Consider the following 20981-nt stretch of genomic DNA (forward strand, 5'->3'; position numbering starts at 1 on the left):
CTTCTGTTATTGGTTGAAGAATAGTTTGCCAGCACCTCAAGCTGACCATGTAGAATAGGTTCCCAACACCCCAAGCTGATCATGTGTAGAACAGGTCCCCAACATCCCAAGCTGATCATGTGTAGAATAGGTCCCCACCATCCCAAGCTGATCATGTGTAGAACAGGTCCCCAACATCCCAAGCTGATCATGTGTAGAACAGGTCCCCAACATCCCAAGCTGATCATGTGTAGAACAGGTCCCCAACATCCCAAGCTGATCATGTGTAGAACAGGTCCCCAACATCCCAAGCTGATCATGTGTAGAATAGGTCCCCAGCACCCCAAGCTGGTTATGTGTAGAATAGGTCCCCAGCACCCCAAGCTGATCATTTGTAGAACAGGTCCCCAACATCCCAAGCTGATCATGTGTAGAATAGGTCCCCAGCACCCCAAGCTGGTTATGTGTAGAATAGGTCCCCAGCACCCCAAGCTGATCATGTGTAGAACAGGTCCCCAACATCCCAAGCTGATCATGTGTAGAATAGGTCCCCAGCATCCCAAGCTGATCATGTGTAGAATAGGTCCCCAGCACCCCAAGCTGGTTATGTGTAGAATAGGTCCCCAACATCCCAAGCTGATCATGTGTAGAACAGGTCCCCAACATCCCAAGCTGATCATGTGTAGAATAGGTCCCCAGCATCCCAAGCTGATCATGTGTAGAATAGGTCCCCAGCACCCCAAGCTGATCATGTGTAGAATAGGTCCCCAACATCCCAAGCTGATCATTTGTAGAATAGGTCCCCAGCACCCCAAGCTGGTTATGTGTAGAATAGGTCCCCAGCACCCCAAGCTGATCATGTGTAGAACAGGTCCCCAACATCCCAAGCTGATCATGTGTAGAACAGGTCCCCAGCATCCCAAGCTGATCATGTGTAGAATAGGTCCCCAGCACCCCAAGCTGATCAGACCGCCTCCGTGGTCTTGTGGTAGAGCGTCCGCCCGGAGAGCGGAAGGTCCAGGGTTCGATACCGGGCCGCGTCATACAAAAAGACGTTAAAAGATTGTACTTGTTGTTACCCTGTCTGGCGCTCGGCATTAAGGGGCTAAAACAAGGACTGGTCGGCTCGGAGTCAGTATACTGTGTCTGAGTGGGGTATTCATGTTAAACTGCGGCATGGTATCTCACTGAGCTAGCACTATAAATCGGCATCAGTCCGGACTAGTACAAGCAGCCACACACACACATACACGTGCATGCACGTCGCTATATAAGTGCAATAATCTTGGACGCGACGTTAAACCCAATTTCACCTCACCTCACCTCACCAAGCTGATCATGTGTAGAACAGGTCCCCAACACCCCAAGCTGATCATGTGTAGAACAGGTCCCCAACACCCCAAGCTGATCATGTGTAGAACAGGTCCCCAACACCCCAAGCTGATCATGTGTAGAATAGGTCCCCAACACCCCAAGCTGATCATGTGTAGAACAGGTCCCCAACACCCCAAGCTGATCATGTGTAGAACAGGTCCCCAACACCCCAAGCTGATCATGTGTAGAACAGGTCCCCAACACCCCAAGCTGATCATGTGTAGAACAGGTCCCCAGCATCCCAAGCTGATCATGTGTAGAATAGGTCCCCAACACCCCAAGCTGATCATTTGTAGAATAGGTCCCCAACACCCCAAGCTGATCATGTGTAGAACAGGTCCCCAACACCCCAAGCTGATCATGTGTAGAATAGGTCCCCAACACCCCAAGCTGATCATGTGTAGAATAGGTCCCCAACACCCCAAGCTGATCATGTGTAGAATAGGTCCCCAGCTTTGTTTCCCTGTGCGAAATGTGGGCAAGCTATTGAACTCTTCCTGATTCTCAATGAGACCCTTGTGTATCTTACTAATACTTATAATTACCTTGACAACTGTACTATCATATACAGTGATCGTCTATAACGCTCATAAATTATTTGGACCCCCAAAGGTACCGTTGTAGCGAGTGTTTATACAGTGGTTTAACCGAAGTGGAGTCGTAGGGGGTAGATGACTAACAAAACAGTACATGCTCTGCCTACCTAACACGGTCTTCGCTGCATGAGTTTAGAAAAAGACACGAATAGTAGTTGTTTATGATTTATAGTGTGAAAAAAAATATTATCGAGTGTTAAAAAACCACATTGTATCCCTTCAGCGAATTCAGGTTAACACAACTCACGCTCACATTCAACCCAATCTGGTATTTTATCAGTTCAAATAAACACATGGAATCAATTTTGAAAATGACAGGAAAGTGTGACACAAACACAGCTTTGTTTCCCTGTAAAACAAATGGGCATGTATGTGAACTTCCTGAAGACGTCATTGGTAGGGATGGATTACTTGTTATGCTGTGTATTTGTTTTGTGGTCTATATACGCCATTATACGGAGTACTGATGATAATCAGGCATCATGTACCTCCAGTGTAAATTTACCTGGGAGATCACATCAGTGGCTGGCCTTACCAATTAGTGTTAATTAGCTGGATGATCAATCAACTCTTCTGCTGTGTCCACATCCTCTGTAATAGACTCTGGCCCCAATATACACAATGGCAATTTACCCACAATTGATATTACATTTTTTCGTTAGTTGCAACCTGTTGAGAAAAATGATCATCATTTGGTATTAGCCTATTCTTTAAGAAAAGATTTGTTCATGACATAACACTACTTATGGATGACAAATTTATTGATCCAATTGAACTTAGTGAGTGAGTGATTGAGTGAGTGAGTGAGTATGGTTTTACGCCGCTTTTAGCAATATTCCAGCAATACCACGGCGGGGGACACCAGAAATGGGCTTCACACATTGTACCCATGTCGGGAATCGAACCCAGGTCTTCGGCATCACGAGCGAACGCTTTAACCACTTGGCTACCCGACCGCCCCTTCAATTGAACTTAACAAACAAGTTAACTAAGGATGTCACACAACCGTGTGACATCATTAGATTAGCTGAATGAATCAGTATAAACCAGTGTACAAATACATGTTGATAAAAGTCTTGTGTATCAATTATTTGTTTATTACTGTTTTTCAGGGCATTAACAAAGGATGCATTAGCAAAAATCAAATTGGATGTGTTCTGTGTTACAGGTGGTGCAAGAATATGAGAGGGCCGTTATATTCCGACTGGGTCGTCTGGTGTCTGGAGGTGCAAAGGGACCAGGTAGGCCGCTCCATTTGTGTGTTAGGAATTTGAACCGGTCACCCTAGAACCAACCATTTGACCACCCCAGAACCAGCCATTTGATCACCTTGATACCGATTATTTGAGCACCCTAGAACCAATCATTTGATCACTCTAGAACCAACCATTTGATCACTATAGAACCAACAGTTTGATCACCTTGATACCAATTATTTGATCACTCTAGAACCAACCATTTGAAACACTCTAGAACCAACAATTTGATTACCTTGATACTGATTATTTGATCACCCTAGAACCAATCATTTGATCACTCTAGAACCAACCATTTGATCTACTTGATACCAATTATTTGATTTCATCAAAAACAAATCATGACATCACCCTAAAACCTGATCACTCTAGAACCAACAATTTGATCACCTTGATACTGATTTTTTGATTACCCTAGCACCAATCATTTGATCACTCTAGAACCAACCATTTGAACTACATGTACTTGATACCAATTATTTGATTTCATCAAAACCAATCATGACATCACCCTAAAACCTGATTCCAATAACCATACAAGAACCTTCCATTTGATCACCTTGAAAGCAATCATTTTATTGCCTTGAAATCAATTAACTGCTTACCTTAAAACCAACTATGTGATCACCCCAAAACCAACCATTCGATCATTTGGGGACCAACCGGTTGATCCCATGAAAACCCACCACATGCTCATCCTGAAACCAATCAGTTGATCAGCCACCTCCTGGAAACCATTTGATCACTGAAAAACAATTTTATACCCAAACCTTTTAATGACTAATTTTTGGAATAAAATGAACTTTCATTCAGTTAACTTGATTCAGAGATTTGTACCCAGTATAATTGTGATTTGTTTTGAAAACATTGAGATGCTTTGAGTTTTGACGTTCCTCTTGAATTTTTAAATTACCTTCAAGTAGATCCAAAAGTGTTGAGTTTTCTGCCTCATCTTGAATGATGACATCTTCTGTTGGGCAGGTTTGTTCTTCATCATCCCATGCATGGACTCCTACACCAAGGTTGATCTGAGAACAGTGTCCTTCGATGTGCCGCCCCAGGAGGTGAGTGTGATGATATTGTTGGTGTGAAACTGGCATTTTCATGGACTAGAATTATCATTGACTGATTTATCATCCACTAGTATTATAAAAGCTGGTATTTTGGGCTTAAAAAAATAGAATAATTGGTTCTCAGGTAATGGAGGTAATGGATTTCGAAGATATAGTGCGGGCATCGAGATGACGTCACACTAGAAACAACGTCATAGCTGAAGATTCGACAAATTGTGGTTCTGCTGCTGTTGCGACTTGCTGTCCTTATCTTCTTCTGTAATAAATAGAACATTATATTTGTGTTCATGCAGGGATAGAAATTGGCACTAGTCCAGTAGTCCTTGCCAAACTGCCCACTAGTTAAGGTATCATAAGGACTAGTAGAAATTTGCCATTTTTAAGGGATTTGCTATATGTTATCATTATAAAGACTAGGGAATTGAAACTGTTAGTTTCTACCGCTGTCATGTCATACTATGTTAACAACACTCGTGCCTAAATTCGGGTATTTAGACACTCGTGTCGTAGATATAGTATGACATGAACACTCATATTATATCCTCTATTTATCATCAACTGGTATTATCATTGACCAGCATGATGAAAGCTGGTGCTGTGAGCCACTGGTGTCAGCGTGTCTTTGCTCCTCTGCAACGTGTACTGGTCCCTTGATGTAACCGTCCAATGAAATGTGATAAAGGTTACAACAGACCAAATTCATCCTGAACCATGGAATAAGTTGTCTCCCAGAGGACCTTCTTCAGTGTGCAATATCTGAAACATTTTTCAAAGCGTCATCCCTGCCTTGTGGGTATGGCATTTGTATGAATAATTGACTCTGGACATGATGAAATGGGTTCGAAGTCATAATGCACTCATTCATTGATAGTCAAGGGTCATTGATATGACGATAAAGATACTTATGCAAGAATGGTCTGGTTAAATCAACATATTGTACAATCTCACGTACAGTGTAGTTATGTTTTCACTTTGCAGACCTGCAATACTTTTGATATTGACTAATCGCTCTCGATTCCCTCCTAGGTGTTGACGCGCGACTCTGTGACGGTAGCAGTGGATGCTGTGGTCTACTACCGTGTCCAGAACGCCACCATGTCCATCACCAACGTGGAGGACTCAAACCGCTCCACCAGACTGTTGGCGGCTACCACGCTTAGGAACGTCTTGGGAACCAAGAATCTGAGCGAGATTTTGTCAGAGAGAGAATCAATCAGTCACCTCATGCAGGTATGTGTATATAACAACTGTTTCTATGGCAATCAAAATGATATGCCAGAAACACTGTCAGTAAGTTTTGGTGTTATTTTCAAGTTCAAACTTGACTGAAATAAGTTTTACAAGTTACTGAGCAGTGTGGAAACTTGAAAGTTAGAAAACGTGTCATTGCAATCCAAAATAAACTACCCTGTATGTCTTTGTTGTTGAAAGAAATTAAAAATAGGATATCTTGGTGATATTTGAACTTGTTCATTTCATATGGTACCTATTGTATTATATGTCATATTGTATGGACTGTTATGGAGTAAATGAACTGTATCAGTGTGATGTGCATGACACCAGTTCCTGTCAATTGTTTGATAACTTACTGTTGTTCAACATTTCCATACACACCTCTATAGATTCAACACATGACTTCCCCTAGTCTTCCAGACCCTAGAGAATAAATTCAAGAATGAATCCAATTCAAGTGTGGAAAGATTTGGCAAGTCTAGATTGCCTCAGCTCTCTCCCAGACGCTAGAGATTAAACTAAAACATTAATATCTTATTCAAGTGTGGAAAGATTTGGCAAGTTTTTGGCTAGTTTGCCTTAGCTCTCTCCCAGACACAAAAGATTAAATTCAAAAATGAATATCCAATTCAAGTCTAGATAATCTAGTGTGATGTGCATGACACCAGTTCCTGTCAATTGTTTGATAACTTACTGTTGTTCAACATTTCCATACACACCTCTATAGATTCAACACATGACTTCCCCTAGTCTTCCAGACCCTAGAGAATAAATTCAAGAATGAATCCAATTCAAGTGTGGAAAGATTTGGCAAGTCTAGATTGCCTCAGCTCTCTCCCAGACGCTAGAGATTAAACTAAAACATTAATATCTTATTCAAGTGTGGAAAGATTTGGCAAGTTTTTGGCTAGTTTGCCTTAGCTCTCTCCCAGACATAAAAAGATTAAATTCAAAAATGAATATTCAATTCAAGTCTAGAATTATATGGCAAGTCTAGATTGCCTCCGCTCTTTCCCTGACCTTAAAGAATATATTAAAAAATGAATCCAAATCAAGTCTAGAATGATTGGGCAAGTCTATAATGACTCTGCTCTAGGCCAGAAATTAAGCATTGTTCCGGGCTCCATTTTGATTTTACCTTTCATTATTGTAGATATATATTTTATTTCTTTATTTCTGGGACTAGATGTTAGCCTAGACTTACCCTCGTATTCCTTTGTGACTGGAGAGTAGTTGAAATTGCTTGTTTAACTAAACATTAGATTTAGTCTGATATTTCATACCCTTTAGTATTGTAGTTTTATTGATTTTATTAAGTAACCAGATTTGTTTTGGAAAGGCCACCTATGTGTACAGTTTTACGTGCTAACTATGACAAAGTCAAAAGTAAAGTTAGATATCATTGGGAGTATCTAAAAAATCATGTCCACAAATGAAATATTTCTTTTGCAAGTACATCTGGTTTTGGCCCTCTTGAATATGAACACTGTGTATTTATTGATGAGATATGATGTTTATTTCATTAAATGTAAAGCAGGGTTTAAAATTAAGAGCCATCGGTATTTATAATCCTTTCAGAATGAGTCCTCTGAGCATATATATATATATATATATATATATATATATATATATATATATATATACTACTCAAAACAAGTTAAAGAACACTATTTTGTATATGACTATGGTTAATATTTCATGGCTAGCAGTTTTGCCTTAATCTTGAGCCCTGCTGAGGTTTGGATGCTGCTGCGAATGTTTTAAGCATTATACCAAGAGTGCCCACTCTTGCAGAGTTGTCTAGATGAGTGTACATACCCATGGGGTATCCGTGTGGAGAGAGTGGAGATGTAAGTAGGGGAACTGCATGGTATTCACTGCTTGTCGTCATCCAGCTCCACCCCCAAGATGCACTGTTTTCTCCTCCTGTAGATCTAGCTCTATCATTAGTCTATCACGTGGTGGAAATGTTGATATGCCATTTTGTTATGTTTGTTTTGTAACCAGGAAATACTCATCTCAATCTTGACACAGTATGTGGTAATTCTTCAATTTATTTGTATATCCTGGAAGCAAGGATGCAACAAAACTTATCATTGATTCTGATAAATTTCTGTCACTTAACCCTAAGAAGTTACCAAATAAATCTGTTCACAATGTATGCTTATTACAGAAAAGATCATGGTCCAGTACAGTAAAATACTGTTAAAACGAACTCAAAGGGACCACTATTTTTAGTTTGTTATGACCGTAGTTTATTACGAGCATATATACAGCATGTATAATGGTCAAGACCAAACGATACGGTCGTTATACTTGTCAGTTCTTTATAAGCGTAGTTATAAACATAGTTTACTGTAAATCAGTCAGTGCTTTGGTAAAATTTACAACACACTGTTTGTAATAAAAGCAAACAATTATCCATTACTTTGTAACTGTAGGAGATACAAATTGTGAATTACAATACATCTTATTTTTGTAATTGGGGGAGGCAGCCATTGTTACTGAGTGTGTCAGATGAGTAGTTCCTGTGTGTGTAACTGTTGGTGTTAGCTGTGACAGCATGTTGTATGCTTTCATCAAGTTTTAACATCTTATCGTCCCCTAGAGTTCCCTAGATGAAGCCACAGACCCATGGGGTGTGAAGGTGGAGCGAGTAGAAGTGTAAGTAACATTGTCGACCACGACAAGGTGCAGACACCTCGCGCAGCGCAGCGCACCCAATCTTGTTTCCAAACACACGCTAACACAAGTGTCTAACTCTGTACCACGTACCTCTTTCTGAGGTGTATTAACTTGACCTCATGATCTCGTGTGATGATACTTCATCACCATGGGGTCCTCGGGTGGCAAGTGTAAATGTAGGGTTCTTCTCAACTACAATACATGACCATTTGACTAATCTACTAAAGAAGCCTGTCATACATGCTACTCAACGTTTGAGAGGGATACTGGGCTATTTCATGTTGTTACGTAACTAGGGGACAGTAGCTATGAACTTGAATTGTGTGCTCACTTTTTTAACTTTTTATGAAGCTGTACATTCTCCAGTTGCCTGGCAACGTGGGATACTATTTGTATGACACCATCTTCAAGCAGCCTATCACACAGTCAGGTCCCACACTCAGAATATCCCTATTAACTTTTTAAGCTGTCTTAAAGGGAGGCTAAATTCTGCAGTTTGTGTAGGTCTGGATTTTTAATTATTTGATGGTGAACCTGAAGCTATGTGCCATCAGGGTAATCATTTACTGCTGAAGCTTTGAGTGACCAATCAGAAAAAGCAGTCTGTTCCAAAATGTATTGAGTCTACAACATGGCTCTTAACTTCATTATCATTATATTTTAGCGTTGCCATAAGGCCTGTTATAAGCTGAGCTCTCTAGACCGAACAGAATGTTACTAGACTCGGGCTTCGGAATAGTAGTTAAAGTCGCAGACTGTAGAACTGACACATTTTCACTTTCATATATGGTATTATGATATCTGACTTACTGGACCGAACTGACTGTTACTTGACTCAGGCTTTGGACTTGTTGCTAAAGGACAGACTATGAAGTGGTGTTTGAACAACATGAATCCAACAAGTTGAGACTGACAATTTGCCCTAGCCTTGTCCTTCAGAACCAGCTTCTGGCTGTCAAACACATCCTGATGCTTGATGTTTGTTGTAGTTTGTGGAAAACAGGAGTTGTCATCATAACTGAGAATCACGGTTGGATTAAGACGGTTTTAACGGTATTGCCATCTGTGGCTTTTATACTGTGTGGATTGAAAGGCAAAGTATTCCTGGAAACAAGATTTTGTGTGTTTTTTCCAGAGCAGATCTCTTTGATTTGTTTTTGTTTTGCAGTTGTAATTTTTTACCCACTGCTGACATTGTTGAGTGATGTAGACTAGCAGTCATCATGCTGTCATTTCATCAACGCAGCCATTCTCTCATACTGTATAGAATCTTTCACCAGACTAAAGTAATGTTAGCAGTGCTCTCATTATCAGACAAATTTGTTGATGAAGATGATTTAAGCTTTGTAAAACTCTATGAAGTTATAGTCTTTCAAACTTACATTAGGCTTAAGTTACATTTTGTTATTTAAAAACAATAATATTTAAACGTTTTAAGATATTTTAAATATTTTTTACATGCAAGTGTTATGTTTCTCTTCGGTGTTGTCAATTAAGGCTATGGTTATGAATATCAACTCTGAAATAATGAAGATACATGTCTTTAAATGAAGGAAAATGTGAAATGTATGTAATCATATTTTGAAATAATCTGTGTTGAATGTTAAGACTTTATCAGTTCATTTGTTGTATGAAAATGTAGTTACAGTGTCCTGATGATGAAATAATCTGTATGTTTGATTCACCGTGGTTCTCGCCTTTCCAGTAAGGATGTCAGACTGCCAGTCCAGCTCCAGAGAGCCATGGCAGCAGAGGCCGAAGCTGCACGTGAGGCTCGGGCCAAGGTAGATAACTCTTTTATCTCCTTTCTTCTCAACTCTCAACTGTTGTAGCCCTAAAGAATATCAACACTGGCATTTAATTCCCCCTACGGATACTAGTAGTGGGGCGATACACCAATGCATCGGTGGATCGTGAATTTTTACATCTCAATACCAATTGGTCACAGTCACACAATAAGTATAGAGTATCAATTTTTACCTTAGATGTATTCTTTATTGACACTCCCACCAAACACCAATTACAAGTGATAATGCGCAGTGAAAACGTAAATATTTTTATCCATTGCGCGAGGTATTTGGCCATACTGTCTAAGAAATAGATGGCTTCCACACCACAGATGCAAGATCCAGAGCACATGCAAGTATCGTGATACGTATTGGATCTTGAGCAAGGTATTGGGATACATATCGGATCGCACAGTTGGTGTATCATCCCAGCCTTAATGGATACTTGTGTATCAGTGTGTGAACATGTTATTATCTCAAGTCTAAACTTGTTAAATGAAGATAAGTTATATTAAGTTAAATCAAGACATTGTTCTGACCAAAAGATATTCAGTAATCAGTAAACTAAAGTGACACATTAGTGTATTTTACAGTCATGACCTATTACCATTTGACCTTGATGGTATGAAATCAAACAACCTTGAACTGACAATTTGACCTTTACCTTATGATCAAACTAAATCTTCCGTCTTTCAGGTCATTGCCGCTGAAGGAGAACAGAAAGCTTCCCGAGCTCTGAAGGAAGCTGCTGATGTCATCACTGAATCTCCTGCTGCTCTGCAGTTGCGTTATCTGCAGACGCTGAACACCATCTCGGCTGAGAAGAATTCCACCATCATTTTCCCCCTGCCCATTGACCTTCTGCAGTCGTTCCTTCCAAAAGGAAATCAGAAAACCTCAATGTAGGCCAAGGTCATTGGAAATAACGTGACCGCAACAAACTTGCCTTATTCTGGTTGGTCAGTGAAATAGTACATAATTTCATTTGAGATGAAGAGGGAACAACTGTGTTCAGACAATTTGTCTATATGCATAGGTTGCATGCTGTTAATCTAATAGTATCTAAAACATGGAAAGGTTTGGACCGTTTTCTTTTGAATATAACCCATGATTTCTGTTGATGGTTGTTTGACATGATCATATTAACAGCATTCAACTTCAGGAGTCAATATGGGTAGATTTTGTGGCATTTTATTGCGTATATATTTATGTTCTCCAGGTAAAAAAAAATTGTGATGCTATTGTGCCAAAACTAAGACATAAGCATCTCTTATTTGCTCCATGAAAACAATACATGCTGTAACACTTGAAAAATGACTAGTTGCTTCATGTTACGTTTGAGGTTTTAATGCATTCCAGAAAGACCGGCTCTAAGAGAACGGCAAAATTGATCCCACAAATAAAATTGAGAAAAAAAGAGGAAAACAATTGAGAAAATAAATTTGAAAATGAAATTGTGTAGACAAATTTGACTGACTAATACACAGTCCTACTTGTTTGTAAGAGATAGGTAATAAAAATGAACACCTGCATATTTCAAACATTGGAGGAGGTTCAAGCGAGACCACCCTTCTCAGCTCTTTTATAACAATATTGTAAATAATTGTACAAGTTTGTTGTTAATTAAGCTTGTAAATTTTCTGTCATTGTTTTTTGATTGTCAGTTTTATATTGAATGTACAGAATGTGAAACTTTCTTCGAGATTACGTTTCTTTCAGCGTGAACTGTAGAGGTGGGTAGTTTCCACTTTCAAATATTAACAAGGAATGTTCGATAGGAATGTAGTCAATAAAATAACTTACATCTTGGCTGCTGAAGGACGTGCTTCAAGAATCAAGCATAATAATAATAATCCAGTCACATTAATTATTATCAAGCTAATGTAGACTGCATCGGCCCCATTGGTTTCCTAACAAGCTCGTACCTTGCACTGTCGTGATCTATTAGCCATACCTAATGTAGATGTAGCCTCCTAATGGTTTCAGTCATACCTGTATACAGTCTACAATAACTGTTCTATGTTAGCCAGTGTATGTATTACCCAGCAAATGTAATCCAAGATGTGTTGACCCTGTATGCGAAACTTTCAAATCCTAAACTGTTATGCTTGAACCAATGTAAGTGTTGATTGATACAGTCACTGTTTGTTGAAGAACTAGGGTTGTTATCTTTTGTTGAGGTGATAGTGAGGACAACATTTCTCATCCTGCAGTTTCTCGCTGCTTCAGAGTCACAGCAATGTCTACACACAAAGGAAAACTCTCGCCTCTGTCTCTCTGTCTCTAGGGGGCAGGTGGCCCAATCGTCTGAAGCACAACTCGGCGGGTTCATTCTTTAAGTGTGCCAGACGCCTGTGATCATGCTTCCAAATCCAAGAGTCACTCTGATTTCTAGGTTTGTCAGCACCATACCCATGCTTGTGGGTTTCACCAAAGTGTGAACAACAGCATCACAACGGACGTTCCTCCTCCATCAAACTGACAGGCCGTGATATGACTGAAATAAAGTTCAAAGCGGCATTAACCTCACTCACTTTGTGTGTCAAAATGATGTCATATCCATAGAACAGTTGTTGCTATCTTTATATTTCTGAACAAGAAGTTAGAAAAGCAATGGAAATATCTTTGCCTGGTTTTAATTTAGACTGTAAATTACAAAGTGAAGATTTGTTGCTTTAATCACTCTTCAGAGACTGAACTTCCTCTGGTAAACGATGGAGAATTACTCCACTTTAGTAAGAGGATTGGGACCATTGCTGCGCTGGCATTGTTGCTGTTCTGAATGGTTGTAGCAAGACTTCTTGAGGGACCAACACAAGCAATAGATATGGATTTAATTAGAAGGGTATGTTCAATGAGCTGATATCAAAGAAACAATAGCAGCTAATGTATTGATTCTGACTGTGCTGTATTTGTGTCATGATTAATAAAGTCATTGTGTGTCGAGATTTATATTCTATCTTATCCCAGGCAGTGGTGGTCTGGCAGATCAGGTCTTGCCTTGTCACGCAACTGGTCTGTGTTCGATTCCCTGCATTTGTACCCTGTGAAGACCATGTGGAGTTTGCTGTTGTGATGGCTGCCAAAGCCTCAAGTCCCTCGTGCATGCAACATCTATCTTTTGTTGGAGGAAGCCCAGTTTTACAATATTGTGATTGTATTCTGTACAACCAGTTCTAGCACCATTACTTTACATAATGTGTTGTGCATAATTTAACCAACTTGTGATGCACTGTTCAGTTGGCCACCTTTTAATCTTACAATATACTTCTTTGTTTTCTGTATCTATCCACTTGTTTCTTTTGTATTTATTGTTTGATTGTCATGGTTCCCTCTCCAATAAATTAATAACATTGCTCAAAATATTTTTGCATTGTAACTTGCACTCATCTACACCAGTTTAACAATTTTTGAAAAAAGGATATTTTGCGTACCAGACTTTTTCAGAAATTCCAACAACTTAACACTTTCTGTTTGGTTAGAGTCTTTGTTTTGTGTACTTCCAATTAAGAACATATTTATTCCTTTTCTTTGATGAAATCATCAGCAAAGAAGCATACAAATTTTATAATTTGAAAGAAATTGGAAATCAACTTTTATTGAGGTAATCTTAAACTACTCTATTGATTATTTTTCCGTTTCGGATGTTGATTTTAGTCTGTATTGCATTTATCTGTGATGTTTTCAGATTGCTTCAAACTTCATTCGCTGATATGCAAAAATGAAATCACTCTATAAAAGCAATAATATTTAAGTGAGAAACCGCCTACAATTCGAGCTATGGGGTGTACTTTTTTCGTACTATTTTATAACATTTTTGTACAAAAAAGTCTATGGGAAATGCACAAGTGGATCCCCTGAAAACTATTATTGTAACACTTACTTCCAACAATGGTTCACCAAAGTGAATCTCTTCAACTTCATTTGGAACTACCAGTTTTACAGTGTTTCCTGGCCATTTTATACTGAATTAGTGGTAGTGTGTTAAAAACCTGCCCACCATGAAATGTTTCGTCTCCACTGTGTGCAACCCCTCCCTTCTGTTGTTCATGGTTCTTGGTGGTTTGCGAGGTCACTGTGTTCAGACTTTTCTACATTTTAAATGATGATCAAATTCTATGCTCAAGGATTATTTGTTAACCATCCATCATAATATGTATTCTATCGTTCAGTTTGATATTTGAATAAAATTTAAAGGAAAACCATTCAAGTGTCCTTGTCTGTTAACTGGTTGATGCATCTGTTGCCATGTGAGGATGAAGTCCCAAATCTTGGGTGTCAGAGAATTCAAGTGAGCTACAGTGCTCCATCCACATAATCAACATATGGCCTGGCACATGCATGGATGGAGTGTTTTTAAATTGCAGTGAATTGGCTACTGGTTTAACATTGATGTTAACAACAGCAGTCACAGCCTGTAATACATCTTCCCGAGACAAGCGTGTCCACTAGCCTATATCAAAGCCTAGCATCTTCCCGAGGCAAGCGTGTCCACTAGCCTATATCAAAGCCTAGTTTCTACCCTTGCCACATCAAGGCCACTTTTCTTGGCTCCACCCTGGCGCCACCTCACGTAGATCACGAGTTGTAATCCATTATTTCATCAACAAAGGTCGTCGTTGGGAGAATTAAAAGATGAAAAAGACAACAAAGACAGGCAGCAGAAATCACTTTCATATGAAGGTGTACCAGTTGTGGATGTTCATTTTGTGAAATGTTCTGTGATTGGACGGCGATACTACAATCATATTTAGCACAGGAAAGTGGGCTTGATGTGTCAAGGGTGGAAACAAGACTTTGATAAAAAGGCTAGTGGACGCTCTAGCCTCAGGAAGATGGTAACAGTAATAACTAAAATAATAATAATAAGTCAAATTTCATTTACTAACAAATGCTCATGGTGCTATATTATTATTATCACTCCAATCATTGGGTCAGTGTGAACTCATATTTCATTCTCAGCCCCTGGGGGAGGATACAAACCGAGCTGCCTGTTAGGTGTGATCTCATCCTGCTGGGGCCCCATTCACAAAAATGTTACATGTATTTGGATCAGCATTTTATGTCCATTGTTATGTATGGCAACACAATGGGATTCACATTTGTTCAAGACTGTAAAATTATTAACTTTCCTTTTATTACCCCCCCCCCCCGACATATAATGATCGGGGATATAGCCACCAGTATGTCCGTCTATAATCATTGTTTGTCCGGAGCATATTTCCTAAACCGTACAACCTAGCTTCACAAAACGTGGTACACTTACCAATCAGGCTCAGTAGTAGTGCCTTTTGCTATTTAGAGATTTTTAGAATTATTTATTTTTGTCGTTTCCATGGAAATATGATGGAACTTAGGAAATTTGAGGGTAGCACTCTTGTCCGGACCATATCTCCCGAACCATACAACTTAGCTTCTCAAAGGTTTTTACACCTATCAAGCAGGTTATGTAGTGGTGCCTTTGCTATTAACAGATTTTTTCTTTTTTTTCCCATTCAAATTGAAAATTGATGAACTTAGGGTAATGTCCTCGTCTGGAGCATATCTTCTAAACCATGCGACAGAGATTCACCAAACTTTATGCACATATCCATCATCTTCACTAGTAGTGCAGTTTGTTATTGATAGATTTTAATCTTTTTAATTTGTAGCCCCTGACATATAATTCTAAGGTGTACTATTTACCGATATCATATACTATATATGATGTGAGCTACATAACCTAGTACATTCTCTTTATGCCTTTGTGTCATGAGGCTACTACAGAGCTATTCATATGCGAATCTGCGAAGTTATTGTTATTTCATGAGACCATCAGAAAGTGAGCTACATGAACCAATATTTAATAACCTTCATTATATTTCTGGTTTTGGCATCAAGGAAAAAGATTTCCTTGCCAATCTAAATACATTTGAAGGTACACACAGTTTACCAACATGCCACGTGGGGGGGATATGTCATCTTCAGATGACTCTTGTATGAAAAACACTGTCAGTAATGTCTTCACAGAAATCACAAGGCCTAAATATCTGGAACTTTATAAAAACGTGTAGGACCATTATGTGATATGGGTTTATTGTATTTGGCATGGAATTTACAAATATAGTTATTGGATTGAATTTAAAAACTCTTCTTCAGTTCTTGAAAACGTTCAAGCACTTTCTTTGAGGAATGCACTCAACAGTATTCCAGCTGTGTGACAACGGTCTGTAAATAATCGAGTCTGACCAGACAATTCAGTGATTGACATCATTAACATCAATCTACGCTGTTGGGATACGATGACATGCATCCACCAAGCCAACCTACATTACCCCGGATCTTCAGGGGCCCTTCTAAGAAACAAAGGGTGATAGAGCTGATATTTTGTCAGGATATGCAGAACTACAATGGGGGTTCAGATTTAATCATTTCATTTTGAATATGAAGTAAGCCATTTTCTCTTTGCGTTAAGCATTTTGTTTGGGTTTTTTTGCTGCTGAATGCCGCACACATGAGCATTGATCTTTGCTTGTCGGAAGAGGCGACTAACGAGATCAGGTGGTCAGGCTAGCTGACTTGGTTGAAGCATGTCACCGATACCAATTGCAGGGATCGTTGCTCATGATGTTAATCACTGGATTGTCCGGTCCAGACTCGATTATTTACAGACAGCTGTCATATAGCTGTAATATTGCTAAGTGAGGTGTAAAACAACCATCCAACCAACGTTTTCTTACTTAGTCACCAACTTCTAGAATGCCAATCAAACAGCTAGCATTGGACCAGCTGATAATATTTTGTATGTTTGTTGTTTAACGTCGCACTCAGAAATATTCACACTATATAATGGCGGTCTGTTAATAATCGAATCTGGACCGGAAAAAACAGTGATTGACATCATGAGCATCGATCCACGCAATTGGGACACGATGGCATGCATCAACCAAGTCAGCGAGCCTGACCGCCCGATCCCGTTAGTCTACAAGCATAGTCGTCATTTACGGCAAGCATTGGTTGCTGAAGAGTTATTCTACCCCGGATCTTCACGGTCAGCTGATAATATCAAATACGGTGTCTGACATTGATTGTCCCACGTGGTTAGATAATTATTTGTTTGCACTGATTTTCTTATTTGTAAACCATAAAACATCTGTTGAGTTCCACTGAAAAAAGAATACGAGTTTACTTTCACCAAATGGTGACCTATTGTTCTCAATAGGTTACAACGATAGAAATAAGTATTATTGTGTATTTTGTGGCCAGAGTCTACACAAGACTTGGACACTTGAGAAGAGTTGATTGATCATCCAGCTAATTAACACTAATTGGTAAGGCCAGCCACTGATGTGATCTCACAGGTAAATTTACACTGGAGGTAGATGCCACCTGATGTTGGTCAGTACTCCGTATATAGACCACAAAACAAATACACAGTATAACAAGTAATCAATCCCTACCAATGACGTCATCAGGAAGTTCAATAACTTGCCCACCTTTCTCACAGGGAAATGGATATGTCTTTGTCAGGCTGTGTGTTATCTTTTGATGTGATATTGCTGGAATATTGCTAAAAGCAGCGAAAAAAACATACTCACCCACTCTGTGAATAAACTGGCTGTCTGCTTCTACGCATCACATGACCTTCACCTTATGACAATCTGCAGGAAGGTACAGGGTTCTCACGACAACGTTTCATAAAGTATCGGTGGTACATGAGACATTTATGTGGCCACCGTTATGAAATATTTCCCAAAGATACATATAGATACTAAACGAGCTCCCGTGTAATACCATTTTTATGAAATGAGTGAATAGTTCTGGTATTTGACGAGCGTTTATAAATAATAAATAATAAGTGTTTATTACTTTCCATTTATAACTTTTTCAGAATTTCACTGTCGTGTATGAATAGGCTGACACATACACGATCCACAACGTAATCCAATTAAGTTTAAACGACGTCAAACGTTGACACATATTAATCTTATATCATACAACGGCCCAGTTTTAGAATTCAGGCGTCCCTTTCACAAAGTTATCGTAGCACTACGGTTATCGCAACTCACATACTTTAACATAAACTTCCGCCTGTCGTTGCGCTACAATAAGATCGCCTTGTGGAACGGGACCTGGGTGCCGTGTACAAAACAACCATAGCACTACGACTGTCGTAAGTCTATGTTAAGGTATGGCAGTTACGATCACCTTGGCGCTAACATCGCTTTGTGGAACGGGGCCACAATCACGTCACAAAACTCAATGACGTTATTTGTGGAATTGTTTTGCAAGATCCACCTGCGAAACAATACCATGTGACGTCATCCTAGCAACGGGGTTGCAGGGGTCATTGAGTGTGCATAAGCTCCTCTCAGTGTTCTATCATCTCCTCACGTTGAATAAGCCAAGTGATGTTGAGAGCTTTGAATGTTTGTTAGTGTAACCTGTTCCCGCAGTACACAAGCACGCGCTTTGGTATTACACAATGTGTAATACAGCTCTATGTTTATTAAACAGGTGATCTCTTCACGGGCAAGTAATAAATAGAAATATCAAACGTCAATGTTAGAGATTAAGCAGTCTCGATTTTTCAACGAAACAGACTCCAATGAGCAAATAACGGTGATGAATTATCTGAATGGATCACTGAAAATCAGTGATGAAACCAGGTGTTCGTGAAAAGGGTAATAACTTCCTACCCTACCGTTTGCACCCGCCACACACACACACACACACACACACACACACACACACACACACACACACACACACACACACACACACACACACACACACACAATTAGCATATTAGGTATCTGTTTGTTGTACGTGTTTGAAGTCCAGAGCATATGAAACTATTGAAGGTGCTTAACGTTGTCCAAGCGTGTATAACATTCTACATGTTTAGTTCTGCAGACTGACGCGGTGGCAAATCAATACATTGAATCTAATTTCAACACAAGATCATGTCTTGACCCTTGCTGTCACGTGAACGGCGACAATGACCGACACGGACAACGACTGATGGTATATTCACCCTGAAGACGTACCGATTTAGCTCAACATATTGATCTATATCTATCACACCAGCTATCTCTAAGTGGTCGTCATATTTAGTTTGCTGAAAGGCCCTTGTTAATTATCAAGAACCTATAAGGATGTCCTCACACATTAGCTGTATTTGTAACGTGAGCTGTGAAAACCCCAAGTGCAGTTCGAGCATACAAATCCACAATCCTTTGCTTAATGTTTCAAATAAGTCCACAGGCCCTTTCGCTATTGATTCAAACAAATCCACACATCCTTTCCTTAATGATTCAAATAAATCCACACACCCTTTCCCCAATGATTCAAACAAATCAACACATCCTTTTCACAATGATTCAAACAAATCAACACATCCGTTCCCCAATAATTCAAACAAATCCACACATCCTTCCCCAATGATTCAAACAAATCCACACATCCTTCCCCAATGATTCAAACAAATCCACACATCTTTTCCCTAATGATTCAAACAAATCCACACATCCTTTCCCCAATGATTCAAACAAATCCACAATCCTTTGCTTAATGTTTCAAATAAGTCCACAGGCCCTTTCGCTATTGATTTAAACAAATCTACACATCCTTTCCTTAATGATTCAAATAAATCCACACACCCTTTCCCCAATGATTCAAACAAATCCACACATCCTTTTCACAATGATTCAAACAAATCAACACATCCGTTCCCCAATAATTCAAACAAATCCACACATCCTTCCCCAATGATTCAAACAAATCCACACATCCTTCCCCAATGATTCAAACAAATCCACACATCCTTTCCCCAATGATTCAAACAAATCCACACATTCTTTCCCCAATGATTCAAACAAATCCACATATCATTTCCTTAATAATTCAAACAACTCCACACATCCTTTCCTTAATGATTCAAATAAATCCACACATCCTTTCCTTAATGATTCAAACAAATCCACACATCATTTCCTTAATAATTCAAACAACTCCACACATCATTTCCTTAATAATTCAAACAACTCCACACATCCTTTCCTTAATGATTCAAATAAATCCCAACATCCTTTCCCTAATGATTCAAATAGATCCACAGACCCTTTCCCTAATGATTCAAACGGGGCGGTCGGGTAGCCTAGTGGTTAAAGCGTTCGCTCGTCACGCCGAAGACCCGGGTTCGATTCCCGACATGGGTACAATGTGTGAAGCCCATTTCTGGTGTCCCCCACCGTGATATTGCTGGAATGTTGCTAAAAGCGGCGTAAAACCATACTCACTCACTCACTAATGATTCAAACACGAGCCAACAGATAATTAGCGCTGATTGATGATTAGGAATGTACAAAATGAAGCCAACCTTTAACTTAGCACTGATTGGTAATAGGCAATGGACACTGGGCACACGGGAGGCCGGGGGTAATTGGCCCTGATAGGTGAAAGAATGGAAATGACAATGGACAATGGAACCCAGCTTGATGATAAGCACTGACAAGATAGGTTCCCTGATCACGGTTCTGGTGTGTCCTGATGTCAATGGCTTCTTGTAGTTTTCTTTGTCGCCAGTTGTTGTTGGAAGACAGGACTTTGGTGGCTTCCCACATGCTGTTATGGTCTTGGTTCTTGAGGATGTGTTCGGAAATGGCGGATTTTAGGTCTAGTTTGTTGACAGAGGTCTGATATTCTTTGAATCTGGTGTTGAAGGGTCTGAGGGTTTCTCCAATGTACTGGTGGCCACAGTTGCAGGGGATCTGGTATATACATCCTCCGGGGTTGAATCTTTATTTGAATAGTTTGAGACAAATTCCGCATGTTTCAGTGGGATAACCGCCCACATTGATGGTATGCTGCATATAGCTTTCTTGTCATGCTTAACTATGGCATAGAGTAAACATACTGCAATTCCCTGTTCATTTTGCACTCCAATCAAACTCCCGAGCACTGACTTGGTAAATATTAGTATTTGTCACTACCAACTGGTTTACGAACGGTAACTAA

At 39.5% G+C, this 20981-nt stretch overlaps 1 protein-coding gene across 10 annotated transcripts in view; it reads left to right on the forward strand.

The window, feature by feature from the left end:
- Positions 1-14188, forward strand: part of LOC124141793 (band 7 protein AGAP004871-like) — a 97441-nt gene extending 83253 nt beyond the window's left edge. For all 10 annotated transcript variants that reach the window (XM_046509903.2, XM_046509905.2, XM_046509895.2 and 7 more), the window contains 6 exons: positions 3118-3190; positions 4187-4269; positions 5305-5508; positions 8120-8175; positions 9902-9980; positions 10680-14188. In XM_046509903.2, the coding sequence (XP_046365859.1) occupies positions 3118-3190; positions 4187-4269; positions 5305-5508; positions 8120-8175; positions 9902-9980; positions 10680-10889 (705 nt within the window). In that variant the 3' untranslated portion in view covers positions 10890-14188. The remainder of the gene's footprint in view (positions 1-3117; positions 3191-4186; positions 4270-5304; positions 5509-8119; positions 8176-9901; positions 9981-10679) is intronic.
- The last annotated feature ends 6793 nt before the right edge of the window (positions 14189-20981 follow it).

The sequence above is a fragment of the Haliotis rufescens genome, unplaced genomic scaffold (assembly GCF_023055435.1).
Source record: "Haliotis rufescens isolate VD_foot unplaced genomic scaffold, xgHalRufe1.0.p SCAF_8, whole genome shotgun sequence".
NCBI classification, from domain to species: Eukaryota; Metazoa; Mollusca; class Gastropoda; order Lepetellida; family Haliotidae; genus Haliotis; species Haliotis rufescens.